At 52.3% G+C, this 15,629-nt stretch overlaps 8 protein-coding genes across 8 annotated transcripts; 2 read left to right on the top strand and 6 right to left on the bottom strand.

Annotated features, from left to right (window-relative positions):
* Positions 1-154: 154 nt before the first annotated feature.
* On the bottom strand, positions 155-756 carry ASPBRDRAFT_131041 (E2 ubiquitin-conjugating protein UBC7; the record flags this gene model as incomplete). The annotated part of the gene is made up of 2 exons (XM_067618290.1): positions 155-408; positions 510-756. 2 exons carry the CDS (start codon positions 754-756, stop codon positions 155-157), a joined length of 501 nt encoding a protein of 166 aa, XP_067476595.1.
* An 840-nt stretch (positions 757-1,596) lies between these two features.
* Positions 1,597-3,260, bottom strand: ASPBRDRAFT_198024 (scramblase family protein; the record flags this gene model as incomplete). The annotated part of the gene is made up of 2 exons (XM_067621164.1): positions 1,597-2,688; positions 2,736-3,260. 2 exons carry the CDS (start codon positions 3,258-3,260, stop codon positions 1,597-1,599), a joined length of 1,617 nt encoding a protein of 538 aa, XP_067476594.1.
* A 1,070-nt stretch (positions 3,261-4,330) lies between these two features.
* lcl2 lies at positions 4,331-4,759 on the bottom strand (the record flags this gene model as incomplete). The annotated part of the gene is made up of 2 exons (XM_067621163.1): positions 4,331-4,524; positions 4,576-4,759. 2 exons carry the CDS (start codon positions 4,757-4,759, stop codon positions 4,331-4,333), a joined length of 378 nt encoding a protein of 125 aa, XP_067476593.1.
* A 196-nt stretch (positions 4,760-4,955) lies between these two features.
* On the top strand, positions 4,956-5,997 carry ASPBRDRAFT_45649 (mitochondrial 54S ribosomal protein bL27m). The gene has a single exon (XM_067625462.1). It carries the CDS (start codon positions 5,017-5,019, stop codon positions 5,875-5,877), a length of 861 nt encoding a protein of 286 aa, XP_067476592.1. The 5' UTR covers positions 4,956-5,016; the 3' UTR covers positions 5,878-5,997.
* A 3-nt stretch (positions 5,998-6,000) lies between these two features.
* Positions 6,001-10,577, bottom strand: ASPBRDRAFT_45648 (chromatin-binding protein RAD9). Its single transcript, XM_067625461.1, has one exon. The coding sequence runs from the start codon at positions 10,272-10,274 to the stop codon at positions 6,225-6,227; it is 4,050 nt and encodes a 1,349-aa protein (XP_067476591.1). The 5' UTR covers positions 10,275-10,577; the 3' UTR covers positions 6,001-6,224.
* A 365-nt stretch (positions 10,578-10,942) lies between these two features.
* Positions 10,943-13,004, bottom strand: sen2 (tRNA splicing endonuclease subunit SEN2). Its single transcript, XM_067625460.1, has 2 exons — positions 12,919-13,004; positions 10,943-12,660 (listed from the first exon to the last, which is right to left on the bottom strand). Exon 2 carries the CDS (start codon positions 12,610-12,612, stop codon positions 11,137-11,139), a length of 1,476 nt encoding a protein of 491 aa, XP_067476590.1. The 5' UTR covers positions 12,613-12,660; positions 12,919-13,004; the 3' UTR covers positions 10,943-11,136.
* Positions 13,005-13,479: 475 nt separating this feature from the next.
* On the top strand, positions 13,480-13,793 carry ASPBRDRAFT_130487 (H/ACA ribonucleoprotein complex subunit NOP10; the record flags this gene model as incomplete). Its single annotated transcript, XM_067618229.1, has 2 exons — positions 13,480-13,592; positions 13,667-13,793. Coding segments are annotated over 2 exons (240 nt in total), but the record flags the coding sequence as incomplete, so codon positions are not given.
* Positions 13,794-14,126: 333 nt separating this feature from the next.
* On the bottom strand, positions 14,127-15,493 carry ASPBRDRAFT_198018 (rRNA-binding endoribonuclease; the record flags this gene model as incomplete). Its single annotated transcript, XM_067621162.1, has 2 exons — positions 14,127-14,639; positions 14,693-15,493. The coding sequence occupies 2 exons, from the start codon at positions 15,491-15,493 to the stop codon at positions 14,127-14,129; spliced, it is 1,314 nt and encodes a 437-aa protein (XP_067476588.1).
* Positions 15,494-15,629: the final 136 nt, after the last annotated feature.

The following is a 15,629-nucleotide window of genomic DNA, read 5'->3' as shown; positions in this document are numbered from 1 at the left end:
ATCCATCCAAGCTATGCCACAATTCCTCCGCGCGACACGAGTATAGACAGACAGAGTTGAGCAACCAGTCCCCAACAACCGGTTACCTATATACGAGCACCACACCACACCCTCCCTAGGATCGTTCTGAGCACGAACCTCCATGTATGGTAAATCACAAACCAAGTCCCTTCCTAACTTCATCCCTCACCTTCCGCTCATACTCCCCCCTCCGCTCCCTCCACATCTTCGCAGCCTCCACATTCGCCGGAGACTCGTCATTCGGCTCCGCCAACATACTCATAACAGAGATGAGAATCTTCTCCACGCTCTGAATAGGCGACCACCGCTCCGAAGCATGTTCGTAATGGTTGGGATCGTCACCGGGGGGATGGAGGATCGAAATACACACGGTTCCGTTAGGGTATACTATACACGAAGCAACAAACATGTTAGCCTTAAGTTCAACAGAACCCTCTTCAATAAATCAATCGGGAACAGGAAAAAGAAAAGGGAGAAAAGAATCATACCATTAGGATGCCAAACCCCACCCCCCACAAACTTCATTGTAGGCGGACTGAGCGGATAATCTTTCGGAAACTTCAACTCGGCCGCGAACACGCCGCCCTCAAAGGGTGTACCTTCGGGCCCCTGAATCAGTGCCTCCCAGTGGAACATGTCATCTTCGGTGACGGGACCGGCGGTGATGCCCTCCGGGGGGTTGGTGGAGAGGTTTTTGTATTCGTGGAAGAGGCGTTTCTGGGCGACGGAGGACATTTTGATCCTTTTTGTTTTTTTTTTCTTTCTCTTGTATTCCTTCCTTTCTCTTTGAGGGTATCAATTTATTGGTAAGTGGAATTCTCCGGCGTGGGGAGGGAAAAAGAGGGTGGGCTTTGGGTGCTGGCGGTGGCGGTCTGTCTATCTGGCGATTAGATAAAGAGGGGAGAGAGGAGAGAGTGCGGAGATCGGACCGGAGAGGGTGAGGACTCGCGGGCTGAGTACTTAAGGGGCTGGTGGTTATGTACCTGGGGTGGCGTTGAGGAGATAAAATCAAGAAAACTTTTTAGAGGCTGGTTTTACTGGGGAAGGCAAGTGGTCTGGGATTGAATTGGAGGAGAAATTGGGGGTTTTGCCACTCTGAAAGCCAATCAATGATGGAGTGATTTGAGGTTCCATTCATTGATTGTTGAGCCGGTGGGATGTGGGTGCCTGAGGCTGCAATAATGCTTATCGCCGCATTCATCAATACGGACGAAGCTGATCTTGACTCTTATCTCATAACAGTATTGCTCATTTTCGCGTGATATTGTACAATTCATTGGAGATTTTACTGCCGTTATGGTACAGAGTATATCTGGCTGGTTATCGTCAGCAAGCTGCATAACCTCATATGCACTTTAAGCAGGGCCGAGAACGGATGACATCAACATCTCGTCGGCCCGATTATGTGGAGTATGTTTGTATGTCAGAGCCGTTACAGAGATTCTCAGAGCACCGAGCTCATGAGCTCTGTCACAGGTATCCTTTTCACAGACGAGGTGGATAGTGCATATCGGGACCTTCTCACAACGTCAGCCATCATGATCTAGCTGCCGATTTGTATGATAGATCAGCCGCTCAAAACCAGTCGAAATCATCGCCTCCATCGCCCTCGTCGGCTTCATCTGCCCACGGGTCCTCTTCCTGGCCCCATGTGTTCTCAGGCTCTTCTTCCCACGTATTTTGGGGTTCCTCGCCCCAAACATCTCCATACGGGCCCGTTTGGCCTGGCGTCGGTGGCTGTTGGTCTACAGGTGCCGCTTGCTGATCGGGAGCAGGCTGGTTGCCTCCCATTCCGCGGGACATGGCCTCGTAGCCAGCCATTGCACCCGCGCCTGCTGCACCTGCTGCTGCGCCGTCAGCCATCCCACCGGCAGCCCCGGCCCGGCCAAGGGTTCCCGCGGCCGCTTCTCCCACGGCACCTGCTTCACCGGCTGCTGCGCCCCCAGCAGCACCCCCGGCAGCCGCCTCGCCGCCAAATCCGGGGATCCAGATGGGCATGAATCCAAACCCACCCGAATTGCTATGGCGACTAAAGTAGTCGAAGTCAATGCTCACAGCGGTTGCCAACATCACGGCACGCTGGTCAAATGTCATCCCAGTAGCTGCGCTGTTCTTGTCGAGGAATTCCTCGCTGAGAGAAGCAGAGTCCATCCGAAGAGCATAGACGCCCGTGTCCGTGAAGATTTCCCGGGCAAACCCGGCAAAGTTGCGATTCACAGAGCCGATCAGCTGTTTGTCAGCCGAACGTAGACCAAAATCCCACGACAGGAAAGGCTCATCCACATAGGCGAATTGGTGGTATTCGCCCGTTTCTTGGCCACTTTGAGATGATTGAACCAGCTGCATTTGTTGCGTATTGGACATGTCCATCTGGTTCAGTGGTAGCTTCTCTGTTTTCATCTCTGTCGCTGGATTTGGCGAGTTGTGATAAGTGAAGAGGTTGTATTTTCGCCGTAGTGGGGCCCATTGCTGCTGGGCCTCTCCGATAACCCGCATTTCATCCAAGCCCAAGGATGAAACCCGAGCATTCGAGTCCCCTGTAGGCTGGGCTAGAGATCCGGCAGAGTTCGTCTGTAGCGCGGTGGACGAGGAATAAGCACCTTTATCCAGGTCGAGAGGGTCATATACGCGGATACGGGAGTTGATCCACGCGAACGGACGGTGAAACTACGCAGTCAGCATCATCCACGGGTAATATACAGATCGCGACCTACCCGAAGCACTTCATTCTCATGCTTGTCAAAGACATGCGTCACAAAACTGCGATGCGTTCGGAACGATTGTCGCGCCATCATGTTTACCATGCCTTTCTCCTGCTCCGCCATGTAGCCAATATGGTTGCCGTTGGCATCCATGATGACATACTTGTTGGCTTGTTCGAACCCAATCATCACATTCATGAGCTCCAACTGCCGCTGCACCACCAGTCCTGAGTTGGCGAGAATTCCCGTCGCCGGGTGCGTTTCTTTTATCACGCCATGAGGGTCTTCGGGGATGTGGACGGGAGCGAGTAGGGTGTTCTGGGAGGGATCATATTGAGGAGCGGGGGATTCGGAAGGTGTTTCTGGATTGCTGGGTTCAGGTGCTCGCGATGCCGGGGCTTCTCTTCTGATGGGCTCTGGCCTGCGTATGGAGTTTCGGGGGCCTCGGGGGTTGGGTCGGCCGCGAAGTGAGCTGGCGAGAGCTCGACCGGGAGCTCGAAGGCACTGCGCCGGTGGTGTTCGGAGCGCACTCCACATTCCAGTGATGAAGACCAGTCAATATCAAGGTATATTATGAGGATATATTCAGTAGTATGAGGTAACTGTAGCACGAGAAGGCAAAGTTGGAAAGGCTGAAGATGGAAGAGGAAGAGTGGAAGATTCCCGATGACGAAGTTGCGGGAGAGCGGAGTTAACGGCGATAAGATGCTGATCATCCATCCGCCGGTCTTTCGGCCTTGATTGCGAGATAACTTAAGGAACTGTTTATTACTTTCTAGTCTGTGTTAGATACTTACAGATGAGTATAGTAAATCTTTCAGACTATAAGAAAATAATTACTAACTAGCTCAGTGAGAAGGTGCGTGAATCATAATACTACTACTAGTAGATACTAGTCGCTCGTCGCAGTAGAGATATATATACTTTTTGAAATGTCCGCTGATGCCAGTTGGTTTAGAATGCCTTTTATTTAGTTTTTACTACTGACGCAAAAATACTACATGTCCATACCACAACAAGCCGCTTCAACTTCGAGAGACGCTTATTCAGATATGATAGTGTCGACTAGAAGGAGCAATCTCTCCCTCATCTTGCTCTAAGAGCTTGCATAGGTCTATTCAAGTTCTGCCTACGTGGACTAACCTACTCAATAACCGGAGGCTGATAGTCTACATGAGAGGGCTGGCTGCAATCCAGCTGCCTAGGACACTCACTGCTGACAAAACTGAAAGTGGAATGCATATTATTTGTTATGATGACGCCAGGAAGTAAGCGCAGATGCCCAGAATATATGAACCAGGCATGATTTGGTGCCTCTGATCAACAACCCGATCGCAAGGCGATGTCCCAGGTTTCAAGCTGCTGGCTGCTCACAGTACCAAAAGCAGCTGTCCGTGCAGCAATTCAAGAGCGCTTTGACAGTAACATTGCGATAATGCTGCAAGTGTCACACACCTGGGACGCAGATCAACGTGCGGGTCTCGGAATTGACGTCCTCACCAGCAGGACCCCCAAGACACATCCAGTACCAATATGAACCAACAGCAACATCAACACATTCCCAATTCAGCTAAGAACCGACACATCACCCTTCTGAGGGACCTCAATCACAAAAGACCCTTGCGCGCCAACTCAATCTTTCGCGCCGCCTCACCCTCCTTGTATCCTCCTCTCGACACACAAACCGCACTTCCTTCGCCAAGTTCGACCTTCTCTTCGACGTCGGGATGCGCACACGGGCAATGGTGTGGGAAATGGACGCACGCGAGCGTGCCAGGACAGAGGTATTTATCGCAATGGGCTATGCTGATTAGCGATGCACGCACACCCCAATACAAGATACAGTACTCACCTGAATCCCACTGACTCTGATACCGCGAACTATCACTCGGGACATTTTGCGCCGCCTGCTGACGGCCTTGGTGACCACCACCGCCGCCGCCGCCTCCAAACATATGCTCAAAGAACTGGAACTGCGCCTGAGCCACGGAGGCAAATAGAAGAAGGGCTCCGAGGAGCCGAATCCAGGAGAGCATTGCGAAGTATATCTAGACAAGCAACCCAGCAATATGTTCAGTTTAAGCAGCAAAGCAAATTAGATCCAGATAAAAGCAAGCAGAGAAGTATATAGTTGTAGATAAGTTACCGGCCATCTGGCCGCATCCGACACGTGACCTTCTACCCGCCAAGCCCATCTCCGAATCCGCGAAAAAAAGCAGCCCCGGAATAGAGCGAGCCATCTCCCCCAGTTCAATCCCATTGAACATCATCCCCAACCCGAACAAAGTCCACAATGTTCCAACCTCGTCTTCTAGCGCCCCTCCGGGCTCTAGAACGGGGTCTCACCAGAGCTCCGGCCGCAACCACCACCATCCGCAACACCTCTTCGCTCCTCCGCAACACCTCCTCCATCCTCTCCGCAACCAGCAACAACAGCATAACACAATCCAAGCTCACCGCGCTAGCATCACCCACATTACTGCAATTCCTCCAAGTCCGACACGCCTCTCACGCCTCTCAAGGAACCGCGAACCGTCACTCCCGCGATCCGGCCGGCAAACGTCTCGGCGCGAAACGCACAACAGGTGAATACGTCGTGCCCGGATGCATCATCTTCCGGCAACGAGGCACGAAATGGTTCCCTGGCGAGAACTGCGCCATGGGCCGTGACCATACCATCTACGCCGCTGAGGCCGGCTATGTGCGGTACTACCTGGACCCCGAGCGTCATCCGGATCGGAAGTATATTGGAGTTGTCTTTGAGAAGGACGGAAAGTTGCCGACGCCGAAAAATGCACCTACTAGGAGGAAGTTGAACCGTGTGGCGGTTCGGTTTGAGCCGGAGGAGGAGTTGATTGCTGCCAAGCAGGGCGATTTGGTGGCTAAGGTTGGAGAGGATGGAACGCAGGTTGGCAGTGCTACTAAGGTTGAGGCTGCTCAGGCTGCGGTTCAGTTGCGTCCGGGTTATATGTACCGTGAGGCTAACTGGAGTATTGGTCGGGCTGCGGAGAAGGCGGGCATTACGGCGAAGCCGTATAACCGCAAGAACCGCTGGTTGGCGTGGAGGAAGAGAACGGCTAAGGCTGATCGGGCGGCACAGATGAAGAGCTTGAAGAATAAGAAGAAGGGCGCTAAGAAGAAGGGTGGAAAATAGATGGTATGAGAGAGAGATTGTGCTAGTGAGGGCATGACTGCGTGTGTGTGATATATTAGTTCTGGTTCTAGGGTTTTCTCGTGTCTGTCTACCTATATGTATGTATTATAAGAACGTTTGAATGGGCTGCAATTACTACTATTCCTTTTCTTCTCATTAAGAACCAAGGACTGATGTATTAACAGAGTAGCAGACTCCAGGGTATATTGCTATCAGTATCAGCCTCGCAAACACACTGAATCGATCAAAGCAGCAAACATTAAAAACGAGCAGATACTCCAGACCCATACATCTCTCGTAGATAATTATCGAAGATATGAACCCACTAGATCCATTGATTGCTGATCTTACTGATCAAACAACCTCCCCAAGATCAAGCTTTGACAGACAAACTCATTGCCAACAATCTTGACATTACTACTCACTCCCAGCTCATTGCTGTCAATGGATTCTATCAGCTTCGACCGCTTACGCTTCCTTGAACCGGCGGTCAATGACGAACTTCCCAGTGTCAAGGCCTTGGTGGAGGAAGCTCGATCATCGTCATCAACATAGATCCAGTTCCAGCTAGTGCCATCGGCTCCATCCGCCTGCGTCGCACTTAGGATCGCACGCGCAGACTTGAGATCAGGCACGCGCTCGATGCGAGATGCACCCAACGCATACGTCAAGAAGAGATACGCCTTGCGTTTCTCCTCGTCAGCTCGCCCACTACGCCCCGTCACAAGAAGCACGGACTGTCCATTGAGGAGATTGGGTCGGCCAGCGATGGTCTCAGAGAGTCGAGCCTCCGTGGCGGGGTATGGGGCTAGAAATCTAGACTTGGTCGCGCCGTTGAGGTAGGTGGATTCCCCAGCTGGGAGCAGGTATAATTCCCAATCGACAATTTGTCTTCGGGCAACACAGTCTTCAATCCAGCGGTCTGAGAGACAGGGGAGATTAAGTGCCAGGGCTTGCATATATTTTGACCGACGAGAATGTTTATCGGCTATCAGACAGGCAAAGCCCACGTCTGCAGCACCACTGGTCAGCCGCAGATGGCCGTTTGGGGTACTAGGGACTGGCGCAGGAGATTTGGTAGGTGTAGCAACTGGTGCACTGGCAGGGAGTTCGAACAACTCATTGAATCCGTCCTCTAGGATCCGGCCATCGTTCTCGAGAATCATCCTGGTGATGCGTGATTTGGCTTCGTTGTTGTCTCCGTATGACACCGCAAATACCATACCACCAAATAGACCAGTAGAAAAGCGGAAGCTGCGCGAAAGTCGAGCGCCAGGGGTCATGGGCGTGGAGTGAATGTCGGATGGCGTTTGTGGTCCACTTTCGGAAACAGAAAGCCCGGAATCGTAGCTGAATGCCCGGTCTTTCAATTGATTCCAGAGGATCGTGTCTAGGTAAATTCGTGATATAGGAACAGTAATCCTATTCTCTGTAACGGCTAGTCCTGTGCCGGGGAGACTCTTGCGCTGCTTCGGTGTCAGGATAACGGAGGAATATCCATATACATCAGTCATAGGAATCAGTCCGTTCGCAGCCCCTTGTTCGATATCACTCAAACTGAGCTTGTCGGCAAATCCAGAGATGATATGTGTCACCTTGGGAACATCGCGCATGTCCACCTTCACACCATCACCTATACGCAGCTCAAGTCGTTTCACCGCTCCAGTGGGAATCTCAAGCGGTGCGCTATCTTCAAATTTGACCAGATACCGCGACTGAGACGTGCCAAATGGCTTGCCAAAGCACGTTGCAGGATAATACGCGCGCTTTGGTCCACTCCATGGGGCAAGGACTTGATTGACAGCGATAGGTACATTATCATGCCTGACTGACGGCTGAGGTGGTTCTTGAACGCGACGAGGAGTCTCCGTGATTGGGACCTCCTTAGGTGCTATCTCTGTTGGTTGGGGCCCGGCTGGTTCACTGGAAGGGTCAGGCATGGAACTAGCCGCCCGATCCTCGCGAACGACAGGCGGTTCTTCTTGGATGGGATCATGCTGTTCAATCTCAGCAGGCACCTGTTCCACCGGATGTGAGCGAGCTAGAAGCCGAGACCTCTCGGTACGAGAGAGGTGATACTGGGTAGAGTCATCCATATCCCATATGCTTTCCGCTCTTCTAGAGGGCCTTGACCGTCTCCGATAGGTTGGCATGGGCTTAATAGCCGGTTCAGCCAAGTTTTCCGGCTCTATCTCAGTTATAGGTGGCATCTCCTTTTCCGGAGGAGGCGCAACCTGAGTAGGCGCACGAGGTGTAACAGGAAACACTGGGTCGGAAGCATAAACACTCTGTCCACCGTTGACACGGCGCTTTTTCCTTGGCTGAATAGGAGACATTGCAACCGCAGACCGAAACTCCCGGTCATCGGCGGACAGGATATTAATGTCAAAGTTGAAGGAGCCAGCTCCCATTTGCGGTGAAGCATCGGCTGCGATTTCCGTCAGTGCCCTGCGCTGTCTGCCACTAGGGCTGGAGAGAATCTTCGAGTTATGGAACGAGGAAGGTTTCATAGGTGACGAGCTATCTGAAACCATCGGCTGAGAACGAGTTCCTCGTTCGTGCGCGTCCATGTACACCGGCGGTAAGTCATCATCTTCTTGATCGGCTGCATCGGTTGTATTGTGATCGTTCGGCCATCTTTGGTGACCAAGGCGGCTGGGACTCGTTTCGGGAATGCTTGTCATTGGTACGATATCTGCAAAAGCCCTGGGGGCAACGGGAGTCTCGGCGACGCGCGAGGGCATCGACGAGGACTTCTCGGGACGATCCAACGTAGATGGCTCATCGCCTGTGTCCGCAATTCCCTGAGCAGCTGAATTGCTTGACTCGATCATGTCACGCTCTCGTGCCAACGAGGCCCGTGGAGTCTGGGAGCAAGATGGGCTGCCCAACTCTGATCCAGGCCTGCTTATGGAGTGGGCGCGGCCTAACTCGAGCGATCGTCTGCTGGTCTGGGACGCTGAAGGGGGAGAAGAACGTATACGAACTTGCTTTATGGGCGATGGAGTAATTCTGTCCGCATCGAATTGAGGCTCCATATGAGTGTGAGAGCCGGATTGATGTGTGCGCTGCGCGGTCCAGTGCTCCTCTGTGTCATCATTACCAGGATCTCTCCGACCAGCGGAGCGCTGAGAGTCCTTAATGACTGATACCTGTGAAGAGTAGCCTTCATGCGATTGCCTATCCTGTAGAAAGCTGCGAGAGCGCGAAAGCGACCTTTCTCGCTCGTTCACCGCTCCCCCAATGGTTGGACATGGACTCTCATGCAAGGCAAGAGCTTGGGATAGGCGATCATGCGCGCTGGCAGCAGCAGCATTGGCCGTGGAAATGTCGTGGCAATTTTCTTTATCCTCCTCGGCTGAACCATCGACATCGTAAGGCCGTGGAGTGGGTTGTTCCAAGTCATCCTCTTGCTCTTGCTCCGTTTCTTCTTCGCTGAGCGCCCCATGCTGCACCCCGACAGACTCGTGCTCCCTCACGCCGGCTTCTCCGGAAGACTCATCAGTCAGTTCTAGCCCTTCGGGCGCTTCAGATACGCCGTCCGGGATCGCAATCGATTGAATGCCATGCCGACTAGATGGCCTCGCAGGTGCCGTCAGCTCCACAAGCTGAGCATCAGCCTCGTTGTCAAACATCTTCCGGCGCCTCATCCGCTCAACAAAGCTAGGCTCCTTATCGAATTCACCGTCGCTCTGGTCCGAGTACACATGGTTTGCAGAACGTGTCATTCTTTCATGCAGTGCTTTATCTCGATTGGCCTGAGATTCCTGCATGCTGATGTAGTTCCATCTATGGGCAGGCGTGTCCCTTGGAAAGGTTGCGGCGAGGTTATTGTAAGGCGAGGAGAGCGCTGTCGCGACTGAATGGCTCTGGATGGGTATGTTAGGAGAAGGTCGGTCTGACACGAGATCGGATTGTTGGCCGTTCACTAGAGGTGATGATGGTGCTTGCGTTGCCCTGAATACCTGACTGAGTGCCAATATCCCACCACTTGACCCGATATCTGCCGCAAGGGGATTCCGCGAAGCAGTGGGAGACACGGTCGCAAGACCATCAGAATGGGCACGCTTCACTGCTGTCATAGGAGTCTTTGCCAAAAACCGCTGCGACTCAGGAAAGAGATTCGGCTGACGCAGCATCGGCGAAGATTCCCCCAGCTTAGAGCTACTCTGATCCTCAAGGTCCTCGTTGACAGCATCGGTATGGAGAGGATCGTAGCCGGATAGCAAATCAAGATGACCACTATCGCCCGCATGAAGTGTCATAAGTGTTGCCTGATCTCCCAAATTGCTCTCCTGAGCGTTCTCGGCAGCCTCCTGGTTCTTCCTGATGATCTCATCGTAAACCGACTGAGAGACGACCTGCGTGTCCGAAGGGACGGCATCGACCGAAGGCATTTTCGTACAAGGAGGCACTGGGGCCGTAAAGGGATTTGTAGAGTTGGTTTTGAATGCTGTGTCGGTGTTTATCGAAGTTGTGGCATTATGTGATTGCGAGGATGACCGTGAAGGCGACGACGGCGTCGGGGATTTTCGAGCCTTCTCGGGAGTGGTAGATGGAAACGGCGACTTTTGCTGGGCTTCCGGGTGACAGTCGAGGTTTGCAACTGTCCCCAGGCCATGAAACTGGAGCTGCGAAGATGCAGTTTCCTGATGGATGGCAGACGAATAATGTTAGCGAATGGAGATCAGAGACTCCGCCACCGGGTGAAGCCGTCACTCACAAGCCCCAACGCGACGCGTTGCAGCTTCGCGATGTCGATGCTATCCTCCTGCGTCTCCATAATCCCTCTTACACTGTGGTCCCTGTTACACAACACAAGTGATAGCTCATTGCCGAGGTGCCTGGCGCCCCAAACCCACGGACACTTCACCAGTCGACTGTTCCTCAACTGCTCGTGCTTTTTCCCCCAAAGGGACGGAATACCATAAAGCAAAACGCGAAACGCGTCACTCACGTGACATATCAATATTACCGCTCTAGGTTTAGTTTCACCGAATCGATAAGACAAAGATGATCTACAATTCATCACTAGAACGAGAGGATGAATGTGCGATATAAGGAGGACTGAAATGGACAGTGTTTCATTCTCCACACCGGAAAATCATGATTAGCAATGCCAACCATTGTGGTTCGTGAGAGGAACAGGGTTACATATGGTTACAGTGAGTGAAGTGCTTTACGTCTTGCAAAAAGAAAACCCAGACGCTCAAACAGCACGCTGCATATAGTACAGAGAAACCAAATGATGAACTCATTTTAGTCCCGAGTCCGATTGGGGACCCATCTCCGAATAACCATCTCCCGGACTTGATAACGAGCCAACATTGCACCAATATCCTCTTCCGACGGAGTATCAAGCTCGTAGGACGTAGGTGGTGGCACTTCCACATAGCAAACCACCAAGCTCTTCTTCACCTGGGCCTGCACTCGATTGACACAATGCAGCCACCACCAACTACGCGCTGTCTTCTCTTCGCACTGGGCCTTACGCTCTGCCGTTTCAGACCAGTAGCCATGGGCATAGGACGGGACGACCACGACAGCAAATTCAGCATGTGAGAAGACCGGTCCACGGTTGTAGAGGATATAGTCCACACCGAACTTCACTCCGGAGCGCACAACCCACCCTAAAGACCGGAAATGGTGGTACACAACATAGGATATCATGAACGGGTCGTCCGGTGTGAGATCCGCTGACGGACCTCCAGGCGGGAAGTATGAGTGTCGACAGAATAACGGCAGCAGGGAAGACGTAGGAATCTCGGATTTGCGCGTATCATCGCGAATACGTAAGACGCCCAGCCCATATACGAGAAAGAAGGCCTCTTCGTTTGATAGTTGAAGGTGCTCTTCATTATTCAATTCTGGCTCCTCATTCGCCTTACCTCCGTCCGCACTTCCATCCGCAGACGTTCCTGGCAAGCTCAAGATAGCCGAATCAGAAGCGAACTCCTTGGCTTGAACGACCGGAGAAAACCGCACAGTTTTGCTGCCACTAGGTGACCGTTTTCCGGCGGAGTTAGGGGTGCGTGCATTGCCGTCTTGTGGTACTGTGCGTTGTGACTCAAGGAGCTTGGCTTCCCTGGCTTCCCGTGCTTTCCGTAGAGAAAACTTCTCCGTACTTGGTACTCTGCCTTCAGAGACACCATTTGGGGTGGGGAAGAGGGATGATTGTTCGGTTGGCGCCACGGTGCCTTCTCTGGCAGCCGCTTCGGCCTTGAGTCTCTCCTCAATGGCAAGCTTTTCCATCCTCGCGCGCTCCAATTTCAACTCGCGGCGTTCCGTCCGCCGCTGTCGTGTGACCTCTTCGCTAGTCATCCCCCCGAGTAGTCCTCGTCTCTTCTTCTCACGCTCCAGCCAGCTCGGCTCACTTCGACTCAGGGTTCCCTTACCAAAGAAACCCATCTCCCAGAGCGCTTTTATAGCCTTTGGGTCAGTGACATGAACCGAGGATGTGGCAGAGTCAAAGTAGGCAGAGTAGACTTCCTGAAGAGGGGGGGAAATAAAGTATGTCAGGTAGGATAGCAGTACACTGACGAGCGAGAGAGGGTTATGGGGGATGAGAGGAGGGAGAGGATGCACCTCAACCGGGAAGGGGAAGCGATGGATATGTCGGTAGTTGGGCCTTGGAGGCCGCGAACGACGAGCTGGGGAGGCATTGTTTTGAGAAGAGTCGGGTTTGCCAGGAGCAGTAGTCTCCGAAGCAGGACTAGGGATTGTATTGGAAGCCATATTTAACAGTAAAACTTATAAGCTCAATTGAATATATTTCGATTCTAACTACAGGGAAGAGTCAGCAAGAAACTCTTCAGTTACAAGCTGGAACGTAGCCGCCATCGTCAACCCCGACAGAAGTAATCAAAATCATTGTTGTGCTTCTCCTCAGATACCGTTGTAGTCAATACAAAGCCTTCATCGACAACAGCGAGAAATCAAGGTTGCCATTGCCTAAGCTTAGGTATGTAATCATCACCGGAGAAAACAATGAAAGCAAAAGCACTTCCAGCAAGACCGACAAGGCTGCTGGCTGAAGCTTACCCGAAATCCTGTGCAAGATCTGGGGTTGGTCAAGCCATTACACGAGGGGCAGCTTGTCCCTCGTGATGCGTTGTAGTGTATCTTAAAATACAAGATATCAATTAGCGAAAGGATCCCAGAGTCATTATGCAAGACGGGAATGGATGCGCATTATCATCATCAACATCCTGAATATTCCCTCATCCTGCCTGAAGTGCGATGGGATGGTTTGCGGAAGAAAGAAAAAAGTGTTTGGAGCTCGCTTGGGCAGCCTTAAATGGGACCGCGCGTGACTAAGCTGGCCCTTGGCCCGTGCCCCGTTCGGTCCGCCAAAAATTTCCTGCGTATCGCCGAAGTTCAAGTGCAGCGGTTTGGCATCGATAAACGCACTCGTTCAACACCCAGCACCTTTTATCTCAGTCGCTTAAACAAACTAATCATTCAAGTGAGTCTTTCTGACCTCTACCATACTGCTATTCGCTCATACTGATTGAAGGTCTTTAGGATGCATCTTATGTGTATGTTTCTCCGCACTCGTCCGGACTCCCCTCGATCGGTCAAAACTAACGAATACACAAAGACTCTCTGGGCCCCGATGGCAAGCGGGTTTACACCCTCAAGAAGGTTACCGAGGATGGTCGCGTTACCAAGAGTGCTCACCCCGCCCGTTTCTCTCCCGATGACAAGTACTCCCGGTAGGTTCTTCTCGCCAACAGTATCCAGGCACATTGGAGACAGACTGTGGAGACTAATGATATTGGTCATCTAGGCACCGTGTGACCCTCAAGAAGAGATACGGTCTGCTTCTGACCCAGCAAGTCGGTATGAAACCCCGAGTGCGAATTCCATCTCAGAGGACATGGCTGACGACAATCTACAGACAAGGAGGCTGCTAAGCTGTAAGCTGGTTGACGGAATAACATGATTGAGATACAAAAGGTGCTTTGAATCATTTATGGCGAATGGTGTTATCTATGGTCTTTGGACGATGAGAAACTTTTGGTCGGTTTCTGTGCGGTGCCCATGGCCGGTATCTTAGTGTGCAAAATATACCATCCAAGAATTTGCTCTATATTCGTTACCTAGCATATGCTATGTGTATGCTCTATAAATCGTTGATCACGAACCATTCATCATAATCCATCACAGAAGTAGACCGAAGGTGCAGCCATAAACTTTTAAGCCAGACGCCAACCCAGACTGATGCAAAGAGACGAGAAGCCTTGCCATTACCGCTTCCTCGAGTTGACGTTTCTGCCAGCTCCCACACGGATCCGACCGTGCTTGTTCCGCTCTCCAGTCAGGATGCTTGGGAGGTAGTCCTCATCCATGAGGTCGTGTTCCTTGCGCATTCTGCGGTTCTGCTCTGCGGTGGCTCGAACAAACTCCTTCTGGTCTTCCGCCAGAATCAATTCCGTTCCCCAGCCACCCTTACCACCACCTCCCTTCCACTTTCCATTGGAAGTGCCGTGAACGGGCTTAGGGACACTGAAACGGTTGCCGCGGTTGTTCCACTGCATGTTCTTCTTTAGGTGCATCTTGAACTGTCCATTCGCATCGGTCGTGCAAGAGACACGGGTGAGCGTGTCTTTGCCACAGCGAGGACAGAACTGCTTGGTCATGTCTTTGGTGGTGAAGAAACAGGCATGGCAGCGCTTGATGAAAGACTTCAGGTGGCGGATTCTCTGCAGAGTGGAAGTGGAGAGCAAGTTCAAGTTCATCTGCAGCAGCACATTTTGGCACTGTATCCAAGTTAGTATTCCACACGGACATCGGAGTGAGAATCAAAGCATACCGCAAAATCGGTAGTCATGGTGGCAACCTGCATCACCTTGGGCTCTGGCGCAGCAGCCGCAGAACTAGCCTCATCGCGGGCCTGCCGCTTCTTCAAGTTGGAGGGCGTGATCCAGCCACCATCCGAATCATCGCCATCATCTTCCTCCTCTTGTGCATCGGCGTCCTGAGGGGTTTGTTCCTCCGTCTCGGCTTCTACAGGGACCTGTTGCACTTCGGTCTCGTGTGTGCTGGTCTCCTTCTCTTCCAAGCTTGCGTTCTTCAAGTTTTCCGCAACGGCATCAACCTCGGCACCCTCCTCCTTGTTCTCTTCCTTCTGAGTGGTCTCGCCCTGAGTCTCACCCTGAGTCTCACCCTCAGCTTCCGCAGCTTTAGCCTCCTCTCCCTTCTCTTCGGCCTTCTCCGCCTTCACAGGAGGCTTCCCATTCACCTGTTTCTGGCCCGGTACACTTCTCAGTCTCCAATCGCCACCATTTCGCTCGCATTCTATTTCGTATGCGAGCGCCAGAACCTCAATATCAGTTCTACTCAGGACAGCCCGATCACCAGTCTTGCGTGCAAATTCGCTCAAGACGCTCACACTTTTCGGAGATGGCGTGCGCTGCTTCAAGAAGGGAAGGTATAGAGTCTCCACGCGCTGACGGGCGTCAGGATCACGAATTTCGCTCACAACGGAGGGGGTGATGAGGAGTTCTTCGCATTGTGCGAGCAGCGTGGATAGCGGCGGGGTATTCTTCAAGATGGGGCCGGCGTCAAGGACGATGGTATGGACGGGCTTCGGAGGCGATGCGGGGTCCGTCATTTTCGCGGTAGATAACAGTAGTATCTCTGCGATTGTCTAGTGATCTTCGCGAATGGGGAAATAGTGTGGGCGTCAGTGTATTGGCTGACTCTTGGGCCGCAATCGTTGGATGGAAATTCCTCGGATGGGATTTTCA

The sequence above is a fragment of the Aspergillus brasiliensis genome (assembly GCF_001889945.1).
Source record: "Aspergillus brasiliensis CBS 101740 unplaced genomic scaffold ASPBRscaffold_10, whole genome shotgun sequence".
Classification (NCBI taxonomy): domain Eukaryota; kingdom Fungi; phylum Ascomycota; class Eurotiomycetes; order Eurotiales; family Aspergillaceae; genus Aspergillus; species Aspergillus brasiliensis.
This window is presented reverse-complemented; position numbering and strand designations above follow the sequence as displayed.